This window comes from Lissotriton vulgaris, chromosome 7, assembly GCF_964263255.1.
Source record: "Lissotriton vulgaris chromosome 7, aLisVul1.2, whole genome shotgun sequence".
Lineage (NCBI taxonomy): Eukaryota > Metazoa > Chordata > Amphibia > Caudata > Salamandridae > Lissotriton > Lissotriton vulgaris.
In genome coordinates, this window is record NC_141695.1 from 1652708978 (window position 1) to 1652732704 (window position 23727).

At 48.3% G+C, this 23727-nt stretch overlaps 1 protein-coding gene across 1 annotated transcript in view; it reads left to right on the forward strand.

The window, feature by feature from the left end:
• Positions 1 to 20788: 20788 nt before the first annotated feature.
• The window catches only part of NELFCD (negative elongation factor complex member C/D), a 90489-nt gene continuing 87550 nt past the window's right edge, over positions 20789 to 23727 (forward strand). The window contains exon 1 of the mRNA XM_086932639.1: positions 20789 to 20966. Coding sequence (XP_086788765.1) covers positions 20880 to 20966 — 87 coding nt within the window. The 5' untranslated portion in view covers positions 20789 to 20879. The remainder of the gene's footprint in view (positions 20967 to 23727) is intronic.

Sequence of the window (23727 nt, forward strand, 5' to 3'; positions counted from 1 at the left end):
TATTTTTAAACCTCCTGGACCAATGTAGTGCAGTAATATTATTTTCTTTTCAGGTGAAACTCTTTCTCTTCATATATTTCAATATAGTTGCAAAAATACTCTTTCCATTCCAGCCACCTCATCACAGGTTCTCCTTTTGCTGCTATATAAATGCTTGTGGAGTTGAACGATTTAAGGACTTATACTACACTAAAAGGATAATAATTTAAACTGCAGTAAATATTTCAAGAAGTGTAACTTGAGATGCAATAAGTATGTATACATTCCCCAGTACAGTATCAGCTGTAAAAGTACATGCTCCTACAAGTAAGTAGTCCCTCAAGTAAATAGTACTAAGAGTTAGCATGTTAACCATAAATTATTTTTAACTGGTACCTCTTTATGGTTAATTGCCGCAATTTTCACTCTTGGTGGGAAAAAATCTGTCTGGTAGTCTGAGCGGATGTGCCCTCCTGTAAACCACTGCAGAAATTAGTAGTTAAATTGGCAGCATGTGGTTGACCTTAATATTATATTGTATTGTATTGTAATTGCATTTATATAGCGCTTACTACCCCTGACGAGGAGTCGAAATGCTTTTTCGGCGAGTAGCACGCTACTCCGGGACCCATAGAGTATTAGTGTTATATTAGTATAGTGAAACATGCAAGTACATTTTAAGTGATCGATAGGTTAGTCAGTTATTTGGATTTGGAATGATAGTAGAAGGATAGAGGAGGACAACGGTTTGTATTTATTTATTGCTTGTTGTAATACATAGTAGTGCATGAAATGCAACCTTTGACGGGGAGAAACAACCTTTAGAACTCAACTTTTACACCGCACTACCATTACAACGAAACCTTTACAACGCAACATCCATTACAGCGCATGCATTTACAACACAACCATTACAACGCATGACACTACAACGCACACCACTACAACGCATGCCATTACAACGCAGTCATTACAACGCATAGCATTACAACACATAGTATCCTTACACTATCCAACACTTACCCTACTGTTGCACCCCCTGGAGTTAGAATAGTAATTTTTACCCCTACACTATCCAACACTTACCCTACTATTGCACCCCCTGGAATTAGAATAGTAAGTTTTACCCCTACACTATCCAACACTTACCCTACTGTTGCACCCCCTGGAGTTAGAATAGTAATTTTAACCCCTACACTATCCAACACTTACCTTACATGCAATGTAATGTTATGCGTTGTAATAGTATGCATTGTAAAGGTAGTATGCGTTGTAGTGGAATGCGTTGTAAAGGTAGTTTCAAAGAATTTGTTGTAATGGCATGCGTTGTAATGGTATGCGTTGTAATGGATGTTGCGGTGTAAAAATTGCGTTGTAAAGGTAGGCGTTGTAAAAGTATGCGTTGTAACGTCATACATCCTTGACGAGCTGATGTAATTGGAGTGCTCTTGTCAGTGTTGAGAATTTGATGGCACGCACAAGTCAGGACTGACAATCAGCATCAATTGTACGCAGTCTGGCATTACCACTGGAATGCTCCGCATTCCAAAGCAATCCGGTGACCTCATAAGTCAGGATGGACGATCGCGTCCCTTATACACACCTGACAAAAACGGATGATGGCAACGACACGCAGGATGACAGGTAACTGTTGATGGTGACCGTTGAGCCATTGCGAGTAACTGACAAAGCAGTTGATCCAATTTCTGAAAATCACCATAATAGTCCATTCAACAGAATTGTCTTCACTGTTCGGTTGCACTGTAAAACTTGCTGATCTGGTGAATTTTGTCACACTGTTATCACGGTTATCTGCCAAATATACACGGTTGCACTGTAAAACTTGCTGATCTGGTGAATTTTGTCACACTGTTATCACGGTTATCTGCCAAATATACAGTTAACATCCATCCGCCTTTGATCCACTTTGAAATGAATGGTGTTGGGGCTGAAAATACACCGTTTTCTCCTTGTCGCCATTTTTGTAAAAACGTCTGCACATTCCGGTTGATAATAGAAGTAACTTTAATAAAAGCCCCATAGACCATGCAGCAAGTGCGCCTCTAAATACTTCTTCCTTTCACCTTTGCTGTGCCTCTAATCACTCTCAGCCTTCTAAACTACATCACTACATTCTAAACAACCAATATTCCAATGTAAGCATAACAGGTAATAGTAATACCCTATTACCACAAATAGCAACAGAGAATTCCAACACCAAGCTAATTACCGCAGCCAGTAGTGCCTAACACCACGCCACCACCAGCGTCCAGTCTGCCACCAACCAGAACCCCAGCAATGGAGTAGCTGGGGAATCTGAGCCGGCCATCTCCAACCCGGAGTTATAGCTATGACCTGCGGCCTAACCTTGCTCCCAGCCAGAGACTGAAAGGCTTTATGTGGGTTATGATCACCAGTTCTGATCAGATGTTGGTTGCGATGCGGTGAGCTACCCCACCCTGGATTGATGCACTGCTGACCCCTACGCAAACTGATGGCAGGCCACAGCCAGAAAGCTGCAAATAAAAGAGACGTAGACCTCTCAAGTTCCAGTGACGGCTTTACCACTGTGTGTGCCCATGTTTATTGTACCCTTTCCCCCATCTGTTACTATAAGGTCCAATAATATATGCTAATTTTATGTTGGTTAAATCACATAAAATCTGACCTGCATTAATAATACTCCAACAAATGCTCTAACGAGCGAGCTAAGGCAAAATTCAGTTTGCACTACTTCTGTATAAGAGTAATTGAATTATTATTGTAGAGGGCATGTTGGTTGGGAACACGTAGATGGAGAGGGGCAGGGTACTTGTCCTATGTTAGGGAAATAACTGCACACACACACACACACACACTTGGTAGCGGTGGTGGGTGACGACAACCACGAGCGGTTGTCACACCTTTAATTTATAGCCTCTGGTCCGCGCCCGGGCCGGAATGCTGAAGTGGTTACATTGTCCTGCAGTTGCCGGATGGCTCACTACATCCCTCCTAACCTTTAATGAAGGTACAAAATAAAACATTAAAACAATAACAATTAATCAAGAGCCCACTTTAAGGCTTGCATATCCTAGCAGACATTGTCTCTCAGCCTCTGGCTCGGTTGAAGGTTTTCTCTTAGCTGATAAGGATGTCCACACTGCTACAACCCCTCGCTTCCTCTTCCCGTATCTCTTGCTTCTCCTTCCTGCTCCCTCTCTTCTTCAGCTTCAGGAGATTCCATTCCCAGCTCTTCTCTTGATGTGGAGTATCTCACCATGTACTCAGTCTCTGTCCGGAGCTCCACCTATGATGTTACTGGACCTTCACTTTCCATCACTCCTTCCGGGGATAATACTTTCTTGAGCCATGACACATTTCTCGACAGTTGTCGGCTTCCCAGCCTGTCTGTGACCATGGTCCCTCTCACGCCAATGACGGTCCAAATGTCTCGTTCAAATGGTGTTTTGAATTTTGAGCCCGGATAACGGTTCTTTACAACCACGTGGTCCCCCATCTCCAGGCTCACCTTTCGTGTTCTCCGACAATGACTGGCTATCTCATTGTTCATCCTCCTTTTGGCTTGGGCCACTTCGGTGTTCATTGTTCCTGGTGTCCACCGGTCTCTCACCGGTACCACATCTCTCACCCCTCATCTCATTATGAGCTCACTTGGCGAACACCCCGTCATGCTATGACGCGTCTGCAGGTATGCCCTCAGGAATTGGTGTAGACATCCTTCCGTCTCGACCTGCTGGTCCACCCCAATTCTTAGTGTCTTATTGAGGGTCTGCATAAACCGTTCAACCTCCCCATTAGCTTGAGGCCATTGTGGGGTCACTTTTCTATGCCTAATGTTGCGATGGTGCAAGAATTCTTTGAACTCTTCTCCCTGTTATGGCGGCCCTTTTTTGTCCGGACTTCTTCCGGCAACCCTAACATGGCAAACGTCTTTTCCATGACTGGTTTGATGTGCTCAAAAGCTGTGGGGAACTATCGGGAACTTTGAGTATTGGTCCATCATCACCAGTGTGGCGTACACATCCTGAAACTTGCCGAAATCCATGCTGATTGCCGTCTACGCCCGGTTGCTGGCTTCATCGGTTATAATCGGATGTATAGGAGGTTCGCCTCCTGTTATCAAATACAAGTGGCACCCTCTCACTATTGACTCAATCATTCTGTCTGCCCCTGTGCACCACACCTTGGTTCTCAGTCTGGCCTTGGTCTTGGCTATTCTCTGGTGAACTTGGTGTGCTAACTTCGCTGTCCATCTCCACAGTTTCTGGGGCACCACGATCCGTGTTTCTCCTAAGATCAGGCCTTCTCACTGAGGTCCTGGCACCTCCTCAGACAAGTTCTTGTCTCTCTTTCTTCATCTGTCACTCTTGTTACCCCGTACAGGAAGTTCCTCAAATTGTGTCCTCACAGAGCCTCCTTGACATCCTTCAAACAGCTGTCTTCCCTGGTGGCCTCTGCCAGTTCCACCAGCAACAGTGCCCGGGGACACGCCAGTTCTGTTGAGTTTTACGAAGCTCTCAGCTCCTCTGTCTACTTCCCACTGACCTTGAGGGTCTGCCACACAGGATGCCCTGAGAGATAGTCAGACGGATTTTTATGTTATGTTAAATTATTTATATAGCGCAGCGAATACCCGAGGCTGTCTTGGCGCTGAAGCAGAAGCGGCGAAAGGGGTGGAAGTGAAATCCTTGATTAAAAAGCCAGGTTTTCAGCAGTCTCCTAAATTGAGACAAGGAGGGAGCTGATTTGAGATTGAGTGGGAGGAGATTCCAGGTTGCCGCAGCTCGAACCACGAAACGGTTGCCACCCAATTAATTTTTTTTATCTGCTAGAGTTTGCTCTGAAAGAGCCTGCTGATCATAAATTTCTTGAGGGAGTGTACCAAGTTAGGATTTTCTTGAGAAACCAGGGTCCTAAATCATGGAGAGCCTTATGGGTAAGGCAATGGGCTTTAAATGTGATCCTATTTTTGAATCTCAACCAATGGAGATCCTTGAGAGCAGCAGAAACCGAAAGATGCCTGGGTATGTCCAAAAAGAGCCTGGCCTCCGAATTCTGAAGGACCTGCAACATATTTAGATATTGAGCTCAAAGGCTGATGTAGAGGCCATTACAATAATACATTTTAGATAAAACAAAAGTGGAAATGACAGACTTCCTGACTGACATAGGCACAAATATTTTTTAAAAATTGAGAATTCTTAGGATGTTGTATGAAGAGGACACCACTGAGTTAATTTGGTTTCCCAATAGTAAGTGGTCATCAATCATGACACCCAAAAATATTGGGAGGTGACTTCAATTTGATCACCGATGTCTTACTGGACAGGTCACACCCGCCGTTAGCCGTCTCCCCAGTGCGCCGGTTAGCCACACACAGGAAAGATTGGCAAGACAGATGGGGCCTTATTGATGTATGGAGGGAGCAATATCCTGATTTTAGGGACTATTCCTTCTTCTCGGCGCTGCATGCACTACATGTTCGGATAGACTCCATCTTGTGTAGTGGCCCCCTGGCCGCCATGATAGCACACACAGAATACCTGGCTAGAACCATTTCGGACCACAATCCCTTACTGATGACTGTTCAGTGGCAGCGAACGAGGTCGGCGGTTCCAACATGGAGACTGCGGCCTGATACATTAGAGGACCTGGTGTTCAGTGATACGGTCCACCAGGGCATCGAGCGCTATTTTGATGAGAACGAGGGTTCAGCCGCCACGATGTCGATAGAATGGGATGCCATGAAGGTGGTAGTGAGGGGCATCTGCATGAGCAGGTTTTCGAATGAGAGAACAACGGTTTTGGCTGATCTGGGGAAGGCGGAATGTGTGCTGAGAGATCTAGAGCAGCGTAGGCCTGAGCGACCAGACTTACAGGACCGGCTGTTAGAGGCGAAGGAATTGGTCGCGACGGAGACAGAGCGCCTGCGGTGTTATGACTGCAAGTTGTATATCACCAAGGTGCATGCGGAAAGAGATAAGGTGGGAACCCTACTAGCTAAACTTGCTAACCCGGAACCTAGAGGCTGCCCGATTATGAGCATAAAGACGGAGAGGGGAGAGGTAGTCTACTCACAAGCAGCGGTTCTGACGCGCTTCCTGACATACTACACGACTTTGTATGAAAGTCGGCTAGAGGTGGACACCCCTGCAATTGACAACTACTTGGAGAGTGTACATCTCTCAGTGCTGGACTAAGCTACTGCGAAGGATCTGGGTGGTGCCGTAACGATGTCGGAGATTAGGGTGGCCATCAAGCAGATGGCTAGAAATAAGACACCGGGGGTGGATAGCCTGCCGATTGAATTCTATGTGAAATATATTGATGTTCTGGCGCCCAGGCTACTAGAGGTATACTCTGAAGCCATGGAACTGGGGCATCTACCTCAATCGATGAGGGAAGCACTGGTGGTCCCGCTGTTGTAATCTGGTAGGGAGGCCACTGACGTGACATTGTATAGACCCCTGTCTATGCTGACAGTGGATTATAAGATTCTGAGTCGCATTTTGGCCACTAGATTGCTGCCGCACATGACCATGCTGATCCACAGGGACCAAGCCGGGTTTATTCCTACTAGAAACACCTCAATAAACATCCGCCGTCTGGTCCGGCTACTGGACGGCACCTTGGAAGCGGATCAGAAACCAGCAGTATTGTCGGTGGATATCGAAAAGGCGTTTGATAGCCTAGAGCGGAGGTACCTTGATAGGGTGTTAGAGAGGTTCGGACTAGGGGGCGGCTTTGGGCGTTGGACAAGAGTTCTCTACTCTTTGGCGACAGCCAGGGTTCGTCTGGGGTCTATTATATCCTCCCACTACCCGGTATGTAGGGGAACGAGGCAGGGATGCTCGCTGTCTCCCCTGTTGTTTGCGTTAGCAATGGAACCACTGGCAGCACAGGCGAGGACGGGGGCATTGTACAATGGGATTGGAAATGGTGGGGAGATTCATCACATATCACTGTACGCAGAAGATCTGTTGCTGTACCTAGAGGACACGGAGAGAGCACTAGCAGGGGCGGTAGAGATGCTGTCAAGTTTTGGTAGACTGTCGGGCCTCAGGGTGAACTGGAATAAAACCTGCGTTTTCCCGTTGAGGGCGGATACGCCGTATCCCCCGCTTACAGTAGATGTGGTCTGGGAGGGCACTTGTTTTACCTATCTAGGGGTCCGTATATACCACGATGCCATGAATCTGCTGGACGGCAGTTAAAGCGCTGCATAAGAGCTTTGAGGGGGTGTATGACCTTTTGGACCTCCCTGCCTTTATCGGTGCAGGGTCGGGTGGCATTATTGAAGATGGGGGCTTTGCCCAGGTTGCTTTATTACTTCCGTACCTTACCGGTGTGGGTTCCTCAGTGGATCTTTAAAGAACTGAGGACGATGGTTATTGACTTTCTTTGGGGGCACGGGAGGCGCAGGGTGGCATTGAATACTCTGATAAGGCCCAAACTCGAAGGAGGGATGGCGGTTCCCGACTTTGAATTGTATTACCTAGCGGCACAATTACAAATATTAACCCAAAGCATTGCTAAAGAATTCAGAGGCCCAGTCCAGGAACGAGGGACAGGTATCCAAAGACACATCTTGTCATATATAATTATGCAACAGAAATTAGAGCTGAGAGGCTTGTCCATGGAAGAGAAAACCCTACGGTTGTGCTGGCATAGGAGCTTGAAAAGAGCGAAAGCGGCAAGACCGTACGCGCCGGAGATTCGTCTGGGGATGTTGACGGCGCTGCCGCACGGCGGCGATTGATCGCCACTATTGGAATGGGAAGAATTGGGCTTGCAGATGGTGGGAGACTTGTATGTTGATGGGATGCTGGTCCCCTTTAGGGTGTTACAAGATCAGTTTGGTCTCCCGGATGGGAGCTACCTCTTGCAAGCGGCAGTGGTCGCTGCAATGCAAAAACACTGGAAGGGGGGCTGGTGGAACCCGACACGACCATGGCCTGTCAATATGTGGTGATGGCTGTGGGAACGATCAAAGCGGTTACCTGCCTCCACTCTAGAATGCTGCATGAGGGACTAGAGCCGCTTACTACATTGAAAGGGAAATTGGAGGAAAGTATAGGCAAACCTATACCAGACACGGTCTGGGGACATATTCTGAAGAGAACATGGAACGGTTGCAGAAATCTCCGCTTCCAGCAAGTGCATTTCTTTGTACTACACCGGGCCAATCTGACCCCGGGGAAGATCAGACGGTACTTCCGGGTACAAGACGCAGCATGTCCGAGATGCTTAGCGCCTGAGGTGGAACTTGACCATTTATTATGGGGTTGCCCGAAGCTTGGGACTTCCTGGCCAGAGGTGGGGGAGCTTCTGAATGCAGTTACTGATTGTGAAGTGGAGTTTGACATGGCGACATGTCTACTGCTTTGGTTCCCTCACACGGCCAGGACGAAAATCACGAGTAAATTTATCGACCTAGGACTCATATTAGCCCAGAGAGAGATCACCTGGCACTGCAAATCCAAAGAGGGCCCATCGGTTAGGAGATGGATGAATGAGCTGCTAAAATGGTCAAGATGTGAAGGTGTGATTCGGTTGCGGCAGACCGCTAGGACTGCAAATGTTAAGGGCCTGGAGATGGCGAGGGCTTGGGAAACAATAGTGCAGGCTTTGAAAGATTACCTGACAGAGGATGAAGAATAGAGGCATCCGGAGAGTGGGGTTCCATGGGGCATATAAGAACGAATGCAAAGAATCATCAGGTGGCGAACTATAGAGTCAGGTCCTACAATTACAACCCACATCAGCAGCAGTTGGGGGAGGGTGGGGTGAGGGGGGGTTACTAGGGACCCGTCATAGCAGCAGGAGGGATGCCCGCGGAAGGGAATTGTGGTTATGAATGAAGGAAGGATACAGGCGGGCCATGACACTTTGTGTATATATGGATTGGTTCACGATAGTCCCCAGAGAATACCACCACGGGAGGGCACTAGAATGTGACTGGAAGGGACGGGCACTGAGGATACTGGCGTCGCTTATAATGGGGGGCTGACTATAACTGGCGGTGAGTTGGGGCGGGGGAGTTTGGGGGGTATAAAATCCAGATACTAAATTGTGTTGTTGACCGGACGTCTCTATGAGGTGGCCACCATGACATCTACGCTGGAATGTCCTGGCACGCCGCCCAGCCTCCGGGATGTGGGCTGAATGGCTGTGTGCACTTTTATGACGAGAATGTGCTTTCAGATGTCATGAGCGAGAAGGATGACCTACTCCGATGCTTTGTTTATAACTGCAATAAAAACCATTTTTAAACAAAAAAAATCAATCATGACACCCAAACTCTTGCCTTCCCTAGTGGGTGGAGGAAGGGGGCCCATCTTCCTAGGCCAACACTGGGCTGAACAAAGGTTAGGGTTGTTGCTGAGTAAAACCACCTCAGTCTTTCCAGCATTAAGCTTAAGATGGTATCTGTTCATCCAACTATTGATGCCTTTCATGGTGTCATGTATGCGGGCACCAGTGTTGTTGGCATCCTGGGAGGCTGATAATACAATTTGGGTATCGTCCACATATGAGGTAAGGAAAAACCCGAAGGATTTGACCAGGGGGGCTAGGTCTGTGATGTATATGTTAAAAAGAGTTGAGCTGAGCGAGGATCCCTGTGGAACCCCGCAGGGTAGACAAAATGGGCTTGAAGAGAAGGGATCTGAATTAATTGTGTTTTCCCTGTTTGACAGGAAGAAAGGAAAGCCATTTCAGGGAAAGATTTTGTATGTCCTTTGCTTCCAGACAGTGTATCAGGGTGGAATGATCCACTGAATCAAACGCCACGGATAAGTCCAGCAGGATGAGTGCTGCTGATCTCCCCTTGTCTAAAAATGAATTTTAGTTCATCGGTTGGCTTAATCAGAGCAGTCTCTGTGCTATGTTCGGATCTGAATCCGAGCTGAGTGGGATCCAAGCAGTTTGAATCCTTGATAAACTGATTTAGTTGCATGTTCATTACCCTCTCTACAATTTTCGCTGGGAAATGGAGCCTGGAAATGGGTTGGTAATTGGATGGGTTGTCAGGATCTAAGTTGGGTTTTTTTCAGTAGAGCTAGGATGGAGGCTTATTTCCATTGAAAAAGAAACAAACCAGTTCTAAACATATTATTAAATATGACTGAGACTAGCTTTATAATGGAAGGTGGACACAGGTCTTCTGGAGAGCTGGAATTGGTAGTTAAGATAAGGTATTTTATAAATGCATAGGATACAGGCGAGAAACACTCAAAGCATTTGCTAGACAAATTTGTGTCGAAAGCTAAGTCCAATTTGTCTTGACCGGCGACTCCCGGCTGGTACATCACCACAGAGTCATATTGCTGGAGCTGTACGGCCCATCGTTCAATCCTGTAGGGCCCATTTCTCACTGTCCCTCCAAACAGTAGCACCAACGGCTTGTGGTCCGTGACCACTCTGAACTTTTGTTCAAATAGATAGATATCAAATTGTTGGCAAGCCCACCTGATCGCAGGGCCTCTCTTTCCACTTGGGCGTACCGTTTTTTTTCTGCTGTCAGTGCCTTCCTTGTATAGGCAATGGGTACCTATTCTTGACGATCGGTTTGTTGTAGCAGTATGGCTCCCAGCCCCACCAGACTGGCATTGACGATGAGCTCTGTAGGGCTCCCTGGTTTGGAATACGCCACTGTTGCCACCTTTCAGGAGCGCTCCTTTTACCTCAGGAAAAGCTTGGGCTGCCGAACTTGTCCATGCCCATTTTGTGTCCTCCTTTGTGAGGTCCCTCAGTGGCTCAGCAATGGTTGCTGGGTGCAGGATAAATCTACCGCAACAGTTTGTCATCCCCAGAAAACTTCTCATTTCCGTCAAGGAAAACTTGCATTTGACTTTATGCAGGGTTAAACCTTGTTCCACCATCCTCTTTAGTGTCGCCCGCAGCCTTTTGTGATGTTCTTCCAACGTCTACGAGTATATTAACATGTCATCACTGACATTCATCACTCCAATCAACCCTCACGAATGGCATCTAAGAAGACTTCGGCCGCTGATGACACTATGAAGCTCAGACGTTTGAATCTGCGCAGCCCCACATGGGTAGAAAAGGTTGTAATATAGCAGCTGGCCTCATCCAATACCAACTGGTGGTAGCAAGAGTTAAGGTCCACCTTCGAGAACCACCTCGCCCCGTTGATGTCCGCTACGATCTCATCAATGGTTGGCGTGATGTGTCTCTCCCTCTTGATGGCCTTGTTGGGGAGACGCATGTCCACACACAACCTGATCGCTCCAGGCTGTTTCGGCTCGGGGCGATAACCAACGGGGAAACCCATGGCATCGGTCCCGACAACTTTTCAATGATGCCGGCCTTCTCAAGCTTGTCCAATTCCGCTTCCACCACCAATCGCAGGTGGAATGGCACCCTTCTGTGGTACAGTGCTACCGGCTTGACTGCCTTGTCGATATGCAACTTTACCTTCACTCCATTGAGGCACCCCAATCCTTCAAACAGCGTAGGGAACTCCGCAATGATGTCTGCTGCATGAGACTGGTGGACCTGGCACGCAAACATAACCAACCCTAGATCCTCCGCCGAATGGCAACCCAGTAATATCCCTGCACTATCCTTGGTCACAAGGAACTTGATCTTCGCTGTGATCTCGCCATGCTGGACCTCTACCTAGATCACCCCTTGCAGAGGAATGGGTGTGTCTCCTCCGTATGTGAAGATTCTCACCCTTGTGGGCATCAGCAGTGGTTGAGGGCTGAGTTGGCCATAGTGGCTCGCATCCAGGATGTTTACCTACGCCCCTGTGACAATGAGCGCAGGTACTTGGTTGTCGCCAATTGTTATCTGGGACATCAGTGGGGGCCTTTTCCTCTTGTTGCTCCTGCCAGTGAAAAATATTACGAATGCCTCCTCATCAATGTCATCCTCCATGACCTGGAAACGGTTCCAAAGGGCATCCAATTCTTCTGCACCTCCTGACGCCCCTGCCACCTCTTTGACCTTCTCTGGCCTCTTATCTAGATCCCCTGTTCCTGTTGCTGATTTCGCGCTCATGCACGCTTTGGTGAAATGTCCCATCTTACCACACTTCAGGCATGATTTCCCGTATGCCGGACAACCTCTCGGTGGGTGAGTCTCCATCCCACAGTTGTTGCAACCACGTCTCCCCTAGCGGGCACTGGGGTAACCTTTGCCTCGTTCTCCCCCTTTCTGGATGGCATCCACCCATTCCTCCTTGACCGCCATGGGATGTGACTGATGTGGCTCCGCCGAATGTCATGCTAGTGCTGACTCAATCTCTCCTGCTCTGACATACGCTAGCTCATGCGAGCGTCCCAGAATTAGTATCTCGTCCAGTGAGATGCCAAGTTGTCGTACAATAAGTTTTCTCAGGTCAGATGATCTGCACCCCTGTATGAGCTGGGCCCTTATTTCCAGTTGCTGGTCTATTCCTGTGCAGGAACTCGCCAGTCTTCGAAACCGGGCAAAGAACATATCCACCATTTCCCCTTCCTGCTGCTTCGCCTGACGCAGCTTGGTGTTCAAAATCAGGGTTTAGTTGCGGTTGAGCACGGCCGTCTCATAGTCATTCCGGTGTCGGGCAGGTCTTGGAACAACTCGTAAAGTTAATCACCTCCCATTGATCGCTTGACCGGACAAGCTGTTTCCCGCACCGCCTGAAAGTAGTTATCAAAGCAAGCAATCCACTTCCTCCACCGGGGTGCAGCCATAGGTGGGTCTGCCAGCTGACTGAATGGGGGCAACGCTTCCAATGTAGGGTGTGAATAGTGTTCTACCACTCCCCTGACTTCCCCACCTGTTACCTTTACTACCTCATGTATTTTTGGTTGCTCACAATTTTTACTACCTCAAGTATTTTGTTTGCTCACAATTGTCACTATTACCTTTACTACCTCATGTATTTTTGGTTGCTCACAATTTTTACTACCTCAAGTATTTTGTTTGCTCACAATTGTCACTATTACCTTTACTACCTCATGTATTTTTGGTCGCTCACAATTTTTACTACCTCATGTTTTTTGTTTGCTCACAATTGTCACTATTACCTTATGTAAGTAACGTATGTTTTAGTAATCTGCTCTTTTGTAATGTTTCTCATTATGTTTCATTTCTGTTCCTAATGTGAAGCGCTCTGACGCCTTCGGGTAAAGTCCGCGCTATATAAAAATGCATAAATAAATAAAGTAAATAAATAAATAAATCTCCCGCATGCACTGACATGCTCTTCTGTGTTGTGCCTCGCGCTCTCGAAGCACTGTGCTGCCCTTGCTTGCTGCCCTCTTGCTGTGTTCACAGGGTCCTTGTCTTTGCCGGTGGTTGTTGTTCCACACCTCCCCTTGGAGCTGTCTGTTCAGTCCTTTTCGTTTGTTTGTTTTTTTGGCTCTGTTTGCCACTCCAAATTTCCTTCTCTTTGGGTTGGTTTCCTCTGTGTGTCTTCCTATCTCCTGGGCACGTGTGTCCACTTGCACAGCTAGCCTTGTTGCTGGATCCGGGACACTTGTCTGGCTCACTTCTGCTCCGTGTCTCTGTGCCCCAATGTGACCTTCCTCTACAGCAGCTCGACGAGCTGCCGCTGGTTTCTGGCCTCGGGCCTCTGCCCCTTCTTCACCTCTCCTCCACGTGGGGAACATCCTTTACAACGCGGATGTTACCCCGCAGTGCAGTTACGACGCGTCTTTTACAACGAAAGTCGTAACCACGACTTGCGCTGGAGGGTGCTCTAGGCTAAGGAATAGTAGATTTTCTATTCCAACACCTTCCCTACTGTACGCAGGCTGGTGTTGGAATAGTAAATGTAACTATTCCTAAGTCCAGCACCCCTACAGCGCAAGTCGTGGTAACGACTTGCGTTGTAAAAGACGAGTTGTAAAGTACTGTGATGTAATACATCGCATGGTAACAACGTACATCCCCTCCACGTGATTGTGCGCACACTTCCTTCTCACTGCTGGGGTACCTGAGAGGCCTCCGTGAGCTCGCTGTGACCTGTTCACTTTCATGTTGCACCGCGCCGCACCACCCACGTGGCTCTTCCTACAGGCTGCTGCCTCCCTTGACGCACGGAGCGACACGCAGCCCCAGCACTCGCCGCCTCCTCCTCCTCACCTCATTCCACACTCGCGCTGTCAACTGCCTCTGTCCCACAGCTCCGCACCTCAGACGACTACTGCCGTGAGCCTGGGTCCGCTTCCCCCAGCGACGGTAAGGCATATCTCCGCTTTCTCTCGCCTTCTCACGCCGCACACCATCACGGTGGCAGCGACTAGGCACGTTGTGGGCACAATCCCGCTTAGTCGCCAATGTAGAGGGCACGTTGGTTAGGAACATGTAGATGGGGAGGGGCAGGGTACTGGGCCTAAGCTAGGGAAATAACTGAATACACACACACTTAAAAATTTGCAAACATTCGTGACAAGAATTTTCAATTCTATTAAGGACTAGGAGGCGAGGATTATGCTTTTCTCATTTCTTTAATGAAATGCTCAGCAGCCAATAAATGAACAAAAAACTACATATCCCATGAACACCAGGGAGTAACCATAGAGTATAGCGTATAAAAGGTCAACACATTAGTCTGTCTTCCTCTTTCTTTGTGGGAAAATGTCCAAGTTAAAATAAAATCCTAAATACAACAGGAACAACAATTCCAAACAGGCCGCTGTCATCCAGAGGATCCTGAAAAAGGCAGCCGAAGAACCATGGGTCCAGAAACCAGGAGGAGCAAACGATTCCGCCGAGGAACAAACAACATCACTTCTGGTCTGAACCTGGAAAAAAGATACAAAGCCATAATATCCAAAGTAATATTACTGAACAACAAGTCAGGGAGGGAGAACAAGGAATGAAATATTTGTAACTGCGTGTATACAGTCATAATACATTAGCATACAAATATGAAACACGGGTGGGATAATCCTCGCCTCCTAGTCCTTAATAGAATTGAAAATTCTTGTCACGAATGTTTGCAAATTTTTAATTCTATGTCAGGACAGGAGGCTCCGATTATGCTTTTTTAAAGCTGTTCCACCACCACAGAAGCAACACTATCAATAGGTTTAAAATAAAACGTCTTAAACACAGAAGCAGATGACCAATCTGCAGCCTTCATGATATCAAACAGAGTAACACCCATGGAATAAGCTTTGGATGCCATCGCTCCACGTGCAGAATGTGCGCCAAACACAGAAACATCAATTCCTGCTTCAGACATAAGCCCCCGCACCCAGCGCGCCAAGGTAGCTGGAGAGACAGGGCGAAAAGGCTTTTGTAATGCAATCAGAAGCTGACCCTGCATGTCTGAGCGCAAAGAAGCGGTACTCACCTCATAATCCTTCAGGCATTGAACCACACAAAGGTTGGGGTGAGAAGGAAAAGAAGGATAAGAAATAGAAGGCGTATTAGATTTGGTACGTCTGGAGAGACGAAAGGAAACTCCTTCAGGAGTGAAGCTGCGACCCGCCAGATCCAAAGCGTGTACGTCCGACACGCGCTTACATGAGACCAAACATAGCAACATAGTCAGTTTTGCAGATAGTTGCTTGCGAGATAAGGAAGAATTGGAAGGCCAGGCCTCCAAGAATCTGAGGACAACTGAAACATCCCACAAGGTAACATACTTAGGAGTGGGAGGTTTTGCAAAACGAACTCCTTTAAGTAACCTGGAAACAAAAGGATGTTCACCCGCGGGTTTCCCATCTATGTGGGCATGACCCGCCGAGATAGCCGACCGTAAACCATTGATAGTCGAATAAGCAAGACCAGAGGTGGCTAAGGAGGCCAAGAAATTAACAATCATACTGATCTCTGCTGAAACGGGATCAACTTGCTGTTGTGAACACCAATCGCACCAACGCTTCCAAGACCCCTTATACCGTTTGTGAGTATTGGGAGCCCATGCCTCACTAAGGAGCTTGGAAGCGTTGCTTGAAAGGCCTGGGAGCGACCAGCGATCCCCGAGATCCTCCACACGAGAAGGGGGAGGGAGCCTGAGAGGATCAGGGGATGAGGATCTCCGAGAGGGTCCAACAGGAGATTCCACAATGGAGGAAGGAGAAACGGTGGAGCCGAACACATTTCTAGAAGGACCGGAAACCACGCTTGAGCCCTCCAGAGAGGGGCAATCAGAATCAGATCCGTCTGAAATTGTTTGGAGTAGGCCAATACCCTGGGAATCATTAGAAATGGAGGGAAGGCATAGCAGAGGGTCGATGGCCACTGCTGGAGAAAGGCATCCGTGGCCAGAGCCTGAGGGTCCGGCCTCCAACTGTAAAAATGCGGAAGCTGCGCATTGAGGCGTGAGGCAAAGAGATCTAGTTGGCAAGGACCCCAACGCCGATGGAGAGCACGGAAGACCCGAGGATGCAGCCTCCAATCGCTGTAATCCCGGAGATGTCTGGAGTGCCAGTCCGCTATCTGATTGTGGCATCCCGGAAGGTACTCCGCAATAACAGTGATCTTCTTCTGCAGACAGAAGTGCCAAAAATCTTTGGCGATCTCCGCCAGGACTTTGGACCTGGTCCCGCCTAGTTTGTTTACATAGCGGACTGCTGATATATTGTCCATCCGGAGAAGGACACAACAACTGGTCTGCAGGGGGGAAAAACATTTGATCGCAAAGGAACCCGCTAGAAGTTCCAGACAGTTGATATGTAGTGTCAATTCCTGAGGGGACCAACGACCCCCGGTCGAGACCGAGCCGCAACGGGCTCCCCAGCCCCACCGACTGGCATCGGATTCTATCACTAGATCCGGGGACACACCGAAGAGGGCTCGGCCGTTCCAGGCCTCCATGTGGTCCAACCACCACTGCATCTCCCAACGGACCTCCTCCGTAAGAGGAATCTGATCGGAATATCCGAGGCCTTTCCGGAGATGAAGAATTTTCAGTCGCTGCATTGCCCTGTAATGTAGAGGGCCCGGAAATATCGCCTGAATGGACGACGCCAGCAGACCTACTACACGTGCCAACGACCTCAACGACACAGTCGGTCTGGAAATAACAGATGTCAACTCTCTCTTGATATAACGCATCTTTTGGTTGGGCAAGAGAAGTTGACAAGCTACCGAGTCGATCTGGAAGCCCAGGAAATCGATACGCTGAGCTGGAACCAAAACCGATTTCTGAACATTGATTAGAAAACCCAGAGACTGTAAAAGAGTGATGGACAATTCCAGATGTTGAAGAAGTTTGAGTGGACAATCCGCCATAAGGAGAATATCGTCCAGATAAATAATCAACCTGACACCCAGAGACCGAAGATGTTCCACAACCGGTCTCAACAGCTTCGTGAAGCACCATGGTGCCGACGAAAGACCGAACGGGAGAACCTGATACTCGTACCAGACTCCCTGCCAGAGAAACTGGAGAAAACGGCGATGTGGTTTGTAAATCGGAACCGAGAGGTACGCATCTTTGAGGTCCAGCCGGACCATCCAATCCCCTTCTCGAAGGAGATCCCTCAAGAGATGGATTCCCTCCATCTTGAAATGTCGATAGACGACTCCGCCGTTGAAGTCTTTCAGGTTGAGAACAAGGCGAGCACCGCCCCCTTTTTTCTCGACCAGAAAGACAGAGCTGGCAAAACCCTTTGGATGACGGGTGGTTGGAACAACCGCCCCCTTCTTGAGGAGAGAGTCTATCTCCTCGGAGAGACAAACCTGATCCTGAAGAGAAAAACGTAAACAAGGAGGGGGACAAGTCTGATGCATCGGGTGATAGAATTCTATTCTGAACCCTTGAACAGTTTGTAGCACCCAAGCATCGTCGGAGAGCATGCGCCAATTCTGCAGGAAAAACTGAATGCGACCCCCCAACATCACATCGCATGCACGAATCAGGCTCACCTGTAGAGTGGGTATCCTGGTATTGTCCCTGATGACCACCGGAACGTCCTTTGCCGTACTGGCCTTTTCCTTTTCTGGAAGGATAAAAGTTGGCTCTCGATGAATAACCTGCGTCGTAGGAGCCTCTGTGCTGAGAGGAATTGCCTCTCTGGGACTGATTGGCAGAACCACGGCCGAACGAGCGTCCCCTACCTCGTCCGGCCTTTCCAAAAACCGGACGCATGGCTCGCCGCAAGGAGGCCTGCGCCTTGTCGATGCCACTGAAGGTGGATACAAAGCGCGTGAGTTCCTTAAGGAATGGCTGACCAAACAGGAGGCCGTCCGCCTCAGGGCCCGATTCTGAAGTGGCTAATTCAGAGAGTCTAGGGTCAAGCTTCAACAAGATGGACCTGCGACGTTCCGCAGACATTGCACAATTGGCATTTCCCAATTGGCAGATCGCCCGTTGCGTCCATTCGATCATCTCCTTTGGGTTCACAAGGGCAGAAGCTTCTTGTGCTCTGTAACCTAGGTCCAAAATCTTAGTGAGAGGCCCAAGCAGGTCTAACATCTTATCTTGACAAGACCGCCAAGATCTATCAAGGCCCTTCTTCGGGTCCTTGGCATATTTTTTTAAATACGTGACCATCATGGGGTCAACGTCTGGTGTCTCAGCCAAATGGGCAGACAAATCAGGCCTCGGGCACTCTGAGCGCAACCGGGCACGAACTGAAGCCTCAAAAGGCTGGCGGATATGCGCCTCAATGTAGGCAGCTACAGCCGGAGAAGGCATCCATGAGGAAGAGTTCGGATGAATGATGTCTGCAGGCTCGAAATTGAGCACCGGAGGACGCTCGGGAGCGTCTACAAAATGTTCTTTACAGACCCGTTTTTTAGGTGGAGGAGAAACATGGTCTGAAGATGCGGAAGACAGCACGTTGTCCGAATCAGCATCGTGAAGACAAGCAGTTGTGGATGGCGCAGATGCCAAACTTTTCGCTAGACGCTGAAAGTCAGTCTTGTGAGGGTTAACAGGAGACTTCGCTGTTTTCTTGGAAGCAGGCAACCAGCCCTGCTGCTGTGCATAGAGATTGAGATGACGCTTCAAAGGATTAATAGCACGTACTAGTGCTTTGTTAACGGACTGTTGAACACCCTTGTCCAATTGTTCAACTAAATCCTGTTCCAAGGAGCCTTCCTCCTCATCAGCATAATAGTAGTCGTCTTCAGCGTCATCATAATAGTCAGCCATTCTACACCAAGGTAGAGGTAAAATGCCCACAAGACGACTAGAAAAAAATATGGAGTGCTGGAAAAAACACAAGTCAAGGGGGAGTGTATAAACCCCAAAGCAGGCTTAGAAGCAGGAACAAACCTGACTTGCTAACAAATAAAACGTGGAGGGAGCCAAAGCCTGCACCAAACAACACTCTAGGCAGAGCCTATGCCAGGAAATATACAACCAAAGTCCTGAAAGACCTCGGCGTCAGACGGGGTTAATTGCACTGACAGGCCGTGGGCAAGACGTCAACAAACGCCGTCACTCAACCAGCTGAAGAGAAAGCAACCGGGAATGGGACAGCGCGCATGCGCGACTGTCGCCTGCCAGTGAAAACCGCCGAGGAGCGCTCGCGCTCCAAAACAAACGGAACCCCTGCTCCCGCTCCACAAGAAGCGCGCGAGCATCTAGGAAGCGCTCGGCGACCGAAATGGAGGTGAGACACACGCTCCGGTAACCAGGCAAACTGCACGCTAAAAGCGGCGAAATGCGCGAAGAAAACAACGGAGACCGAGCCCCCAGACGCACGACACACTGCGCAAAGGCAAAGCACAAAGCGACAGTAAGCAACAAGGCACAATGTAAAATAAACAGTAGAATGCCAAGAGTAATAAAGATAATGCACTTAACTGGCTGCGGAGCAGCAAAGAAAGAGGAAGACAGACTAATGTGTTGACCTTTTATACGCTATACTCTATGGTTACTCCCTGGTGTTCATGGGATATGTAGTTTTTTGTTCATTTATTGGCTGCTGAGCATTTCATTAAAGAAATGAGAAAAGCATAATCGGAGCCTCCTGTCCTGACATAGAATTGGTAACGGTGGTGGGTGACGACAACCACGAGCGGTTGTCACACCTTTTATTTATTGCCTCCGGTAGGCGCCCGGGCCAGAAGGTTCAAGTGGATACATTGTCCTGCAGTGGCCGCCGGATGTCTCATTACAAATATGAATTATCATATTAAGGAGATTGTTAAATATATACAAAAGGAGTGATCAGATGAATAGTAATAAATGTTCTTTCAACAATCCTCGTTAGCTAGCCTGCTTCCCGAACGCTTGATTTTTACTCACAAGAAAGCGTCACATGAAGTGTCACGCGTTTGCCACTGCGCTGTCATTCATAGATACTTGAAGAACCTGAAAATGCACACATTTTTTGTGTGCAGATTTATATAGCGCAAACTTGACCCGAACGGTATTGGACCGCTGTACATGAGCACCAGTTACGTTACACAACAACACATTCATTTTGGCGGGCACAGGGAGATTGAGTGATTTGCCCAGAATCACAAGATGTTCAGCAACTCCAAGGTTTAATCTGGTTCCCAACTCCAAAGTCGACATGGTCAACTTGAAAACTTGGCTCCTATGATTCCCAAAGTTCAATTTGCTCCTATGAAAGTGAACGTAAAGGCCAAAAAATGAAAATAAAAAAATAACTGAGAGAATTTCGAAACTGGTAATTTGGCGCCACGTGCTGGCCTTTTAAGAGAAAGCAAGACGTTGCTCTTACACTTGATCTGGAAAATCCAAATGCGAAGCCGTGCTTCTTCCACTACGCATGCGCAGACTCTGAAGGGCGGCGGCACTAGCTTCCTTTGGTTTCTCTTCCTGTACCGTATCTGCGTGCCAGAAAGTATGGGTGGCTTACGTTAGTTACGCACTAACGCATGCGCTTTGGTTGAAGCAGTGAGCGCCCCAAGGGCTGTAGTCCTTCTTCTCTGTTTACGCTGTAATCATTGCTTGTGGATCTCATTGAGCGGGGGGAGCGGGTTCGAGACCCGCCTGAGGTCTCATCATGGACGTGCCTTACCTGAACCGTAATGATGGTGCACCCGGACCTAGTCCGGTGTCTGCCGTGGCAGACTGGGAGGAGCGCGGAGGGGTGAGTGAGACGGGGCAGAGTTGCCAATGCCAACAATATCAAACCACCAGCAAAAGGGGTGGGACGTGACCGTCTAGGCAGGGGCAGGTTGCTATCAACACTCCCGGTGCAACAAGATACTATTTCGGCAGCTCGGCATTTTAGTGGCCAATACATAGAGCTATATAATTCCTATGTGCAGGATACTGAGAGAAGACTGTTAGCAGACACAATTTTAAGTTTCTTTTTGTGGATGGAAAAATATTATAAATAGCGACTGTGCTGATGGCACATTATGCATACAGTAGCTACGATGGAATCGGCGGCAACGCAGTCTAGTCCGCTTAGAAGAGTCTATTGTTTTGTGTGTAGCATTTGTATAACGCTCTCTGCACCACTTTAAGTGTTCTTTCTGCAAGTGGTTGATAAGGTAGGATCCAATTGTTATAGTGATTGGATCAGATCAGAAAGGGTTTTGTTGATCGATGTGTTGGCTAAAGCGTAGAGTTTTCTTGTCTTGATGCATGTGAGCGCCCCTTGAAGGTGCTCTGAATTTCCCGCAGCAGGGCTGTATGCACAAAGCGGTATGTACGAGAAAGTATTAGGGATAATTCTGTTACTGACTGAAAAGCTTTGAGTCTGTATGGCACATTCTAGGATTGAGTAACTCGTGCATTTTGATTTCTCTTGGGCGGCGAATATTCCTTGCAATATAAACGGATTTCGAGAATATTACCAGGACCTCTAAATTGAAGATCAGGATGTGTTAAATGATATACCAACGACAAGCATTTGCAATGCAATGGTCTCGGCATCATTAAAGGTAGAGCTATTGGCATTGCTCATGACATTTTTTTTCTTTAAATCAAAAGATTCTGCACTCACTACTCTGCACTCACTACTCTGCACTCACTACTCTGCACTCACTACTCTGCACTCACTACTCTGCACTCACTACTCTGCACTCACTACTCTGCACTCACTACTTTGCACTCACTACTCTGCACTCACTACTCTGCACTCACTACTCTGCACTCACTACTCTGCACTCACTACTCTGCACTCACTACTTTGCACTCACTACTCTGCACTCACTACTCTGCACTCACTACTCACTACTCTGCACTCACTACTCTGCACTCACTACTCTGAACTCACTACTCTGCACTCACTACTCTGCACTCACTACTCTGCACTCAGCACTCACTACTCTGCACTCACTACTCTGCACTCACTACTCTGCACTCACTACTCTGCACTCACTACTCTGCACTCACTACTCTGCACTCTGCACTCTGCACTCTGCACTCTGCACTCTGCACTCTGCACTCTGCACTCTGCACTCTGCACTCTGCAGTCAGCACTCTGCACTCACTACTCACTACTCACTACTCAGCACTCACTACTCTGCACTCACTACTCTGCACTCACTACTCTGCACTCACTGCTCTGCACTCACTACTCTGCACTCACTACTCTGCACTCACTACTCTGCACTCACCACTCTGCACTCACCACTCTGCACTCACCACTCTGCACTCACTACTCTGCACTCACTACTCTGCACTCACTACTCTGCACTCACTACTCTGCACTCACTACTCTGCACTCACTACTCTGCACTCACTACTCTGCACTCACTACTCTGCACTCACTACTCTGCACTCACTACTCACTACTCTGCACTCACTACTCTGCACTCACTACTCTGCACTCACTACTCTGCACTCACTCTGAACTCACTACTCTGCACTCACTACTCTGCACTCACTACTCTGCACTCACTACTCTGCACTCACTACTCTGCACTCACTACTCTGCACTCACTACTCTGCACTCACTACTCTGCACTCTGCACTCTGCACTCTGCACTCTGCACTCTGCACTCTGCACTCTGCACTCTGCACTCTGCACTCTGCACTCTGCACTCTGCACTCTGCACTCAGCACTCACTACTCTGCACTCACTACACCTGTCCCTTTAGTCTAACTAAATATAATCTCCGATACCAATATGCCCGTGGTTATTTAGTTGCTTAAAATCTGCAGTTAGAAGTATCCATTAAAAATATCCGTTTTAGGTGTTACTTACTAGACAGATGGCTGCTAAAAGTATTGATCCCAAATATTCCAACTGTATCAATTTCTCCACCCAGAGCAGCACTGCCCGCTCACCTCATGCCACTGGTGGCTTGGTTTGTTACTCAGCTTTTAAACTATTCCAGTAGAATGCACGATGGGATATTTGCAATCTAAAAAATGAACTCAATCATCACGCTGCTTCCCCCACTCAATTCTTTAATTTCTTAAATGTATTCTATAGATAAAGCAGTCCTTTTTGGCTCTTTTTCCGCCGCACTGGCAAAGCTAACAATGCATTTGTTAATGTAAAATTGAGTTTGTACATGGGGCGCATGTAAACTGCATTTGTGAATGCCTTTATATGCATTGACCCTTTAAACCCGACCTACTGACTTTGCCAATGCAAACCGAGCCGACACCGGCCCAGCAGACAGACGAGCTGAAGGCGAAACCTATCGTGGGGCGGGACTGAGAAAACTAAACCTATCGTGGGGCGGGACTTCCGTTTTTTGAAGCCCGCGCCCACGAGTGCCTGGGGGAGCACCGAGGGAGAGCCCCGCGGTCGGAGGCTGCACAAGTCCGGAGGGCCTTTGACCGGTGAGCGGAGCGGAGCGGAAGGGGGGAGCGGGGGGGGGGGGGGGGTGAGAATGCCTGTATGTCTGCGTGTCCGGCGGGGCGGGGAGAGAATGCCTGTATGTCTG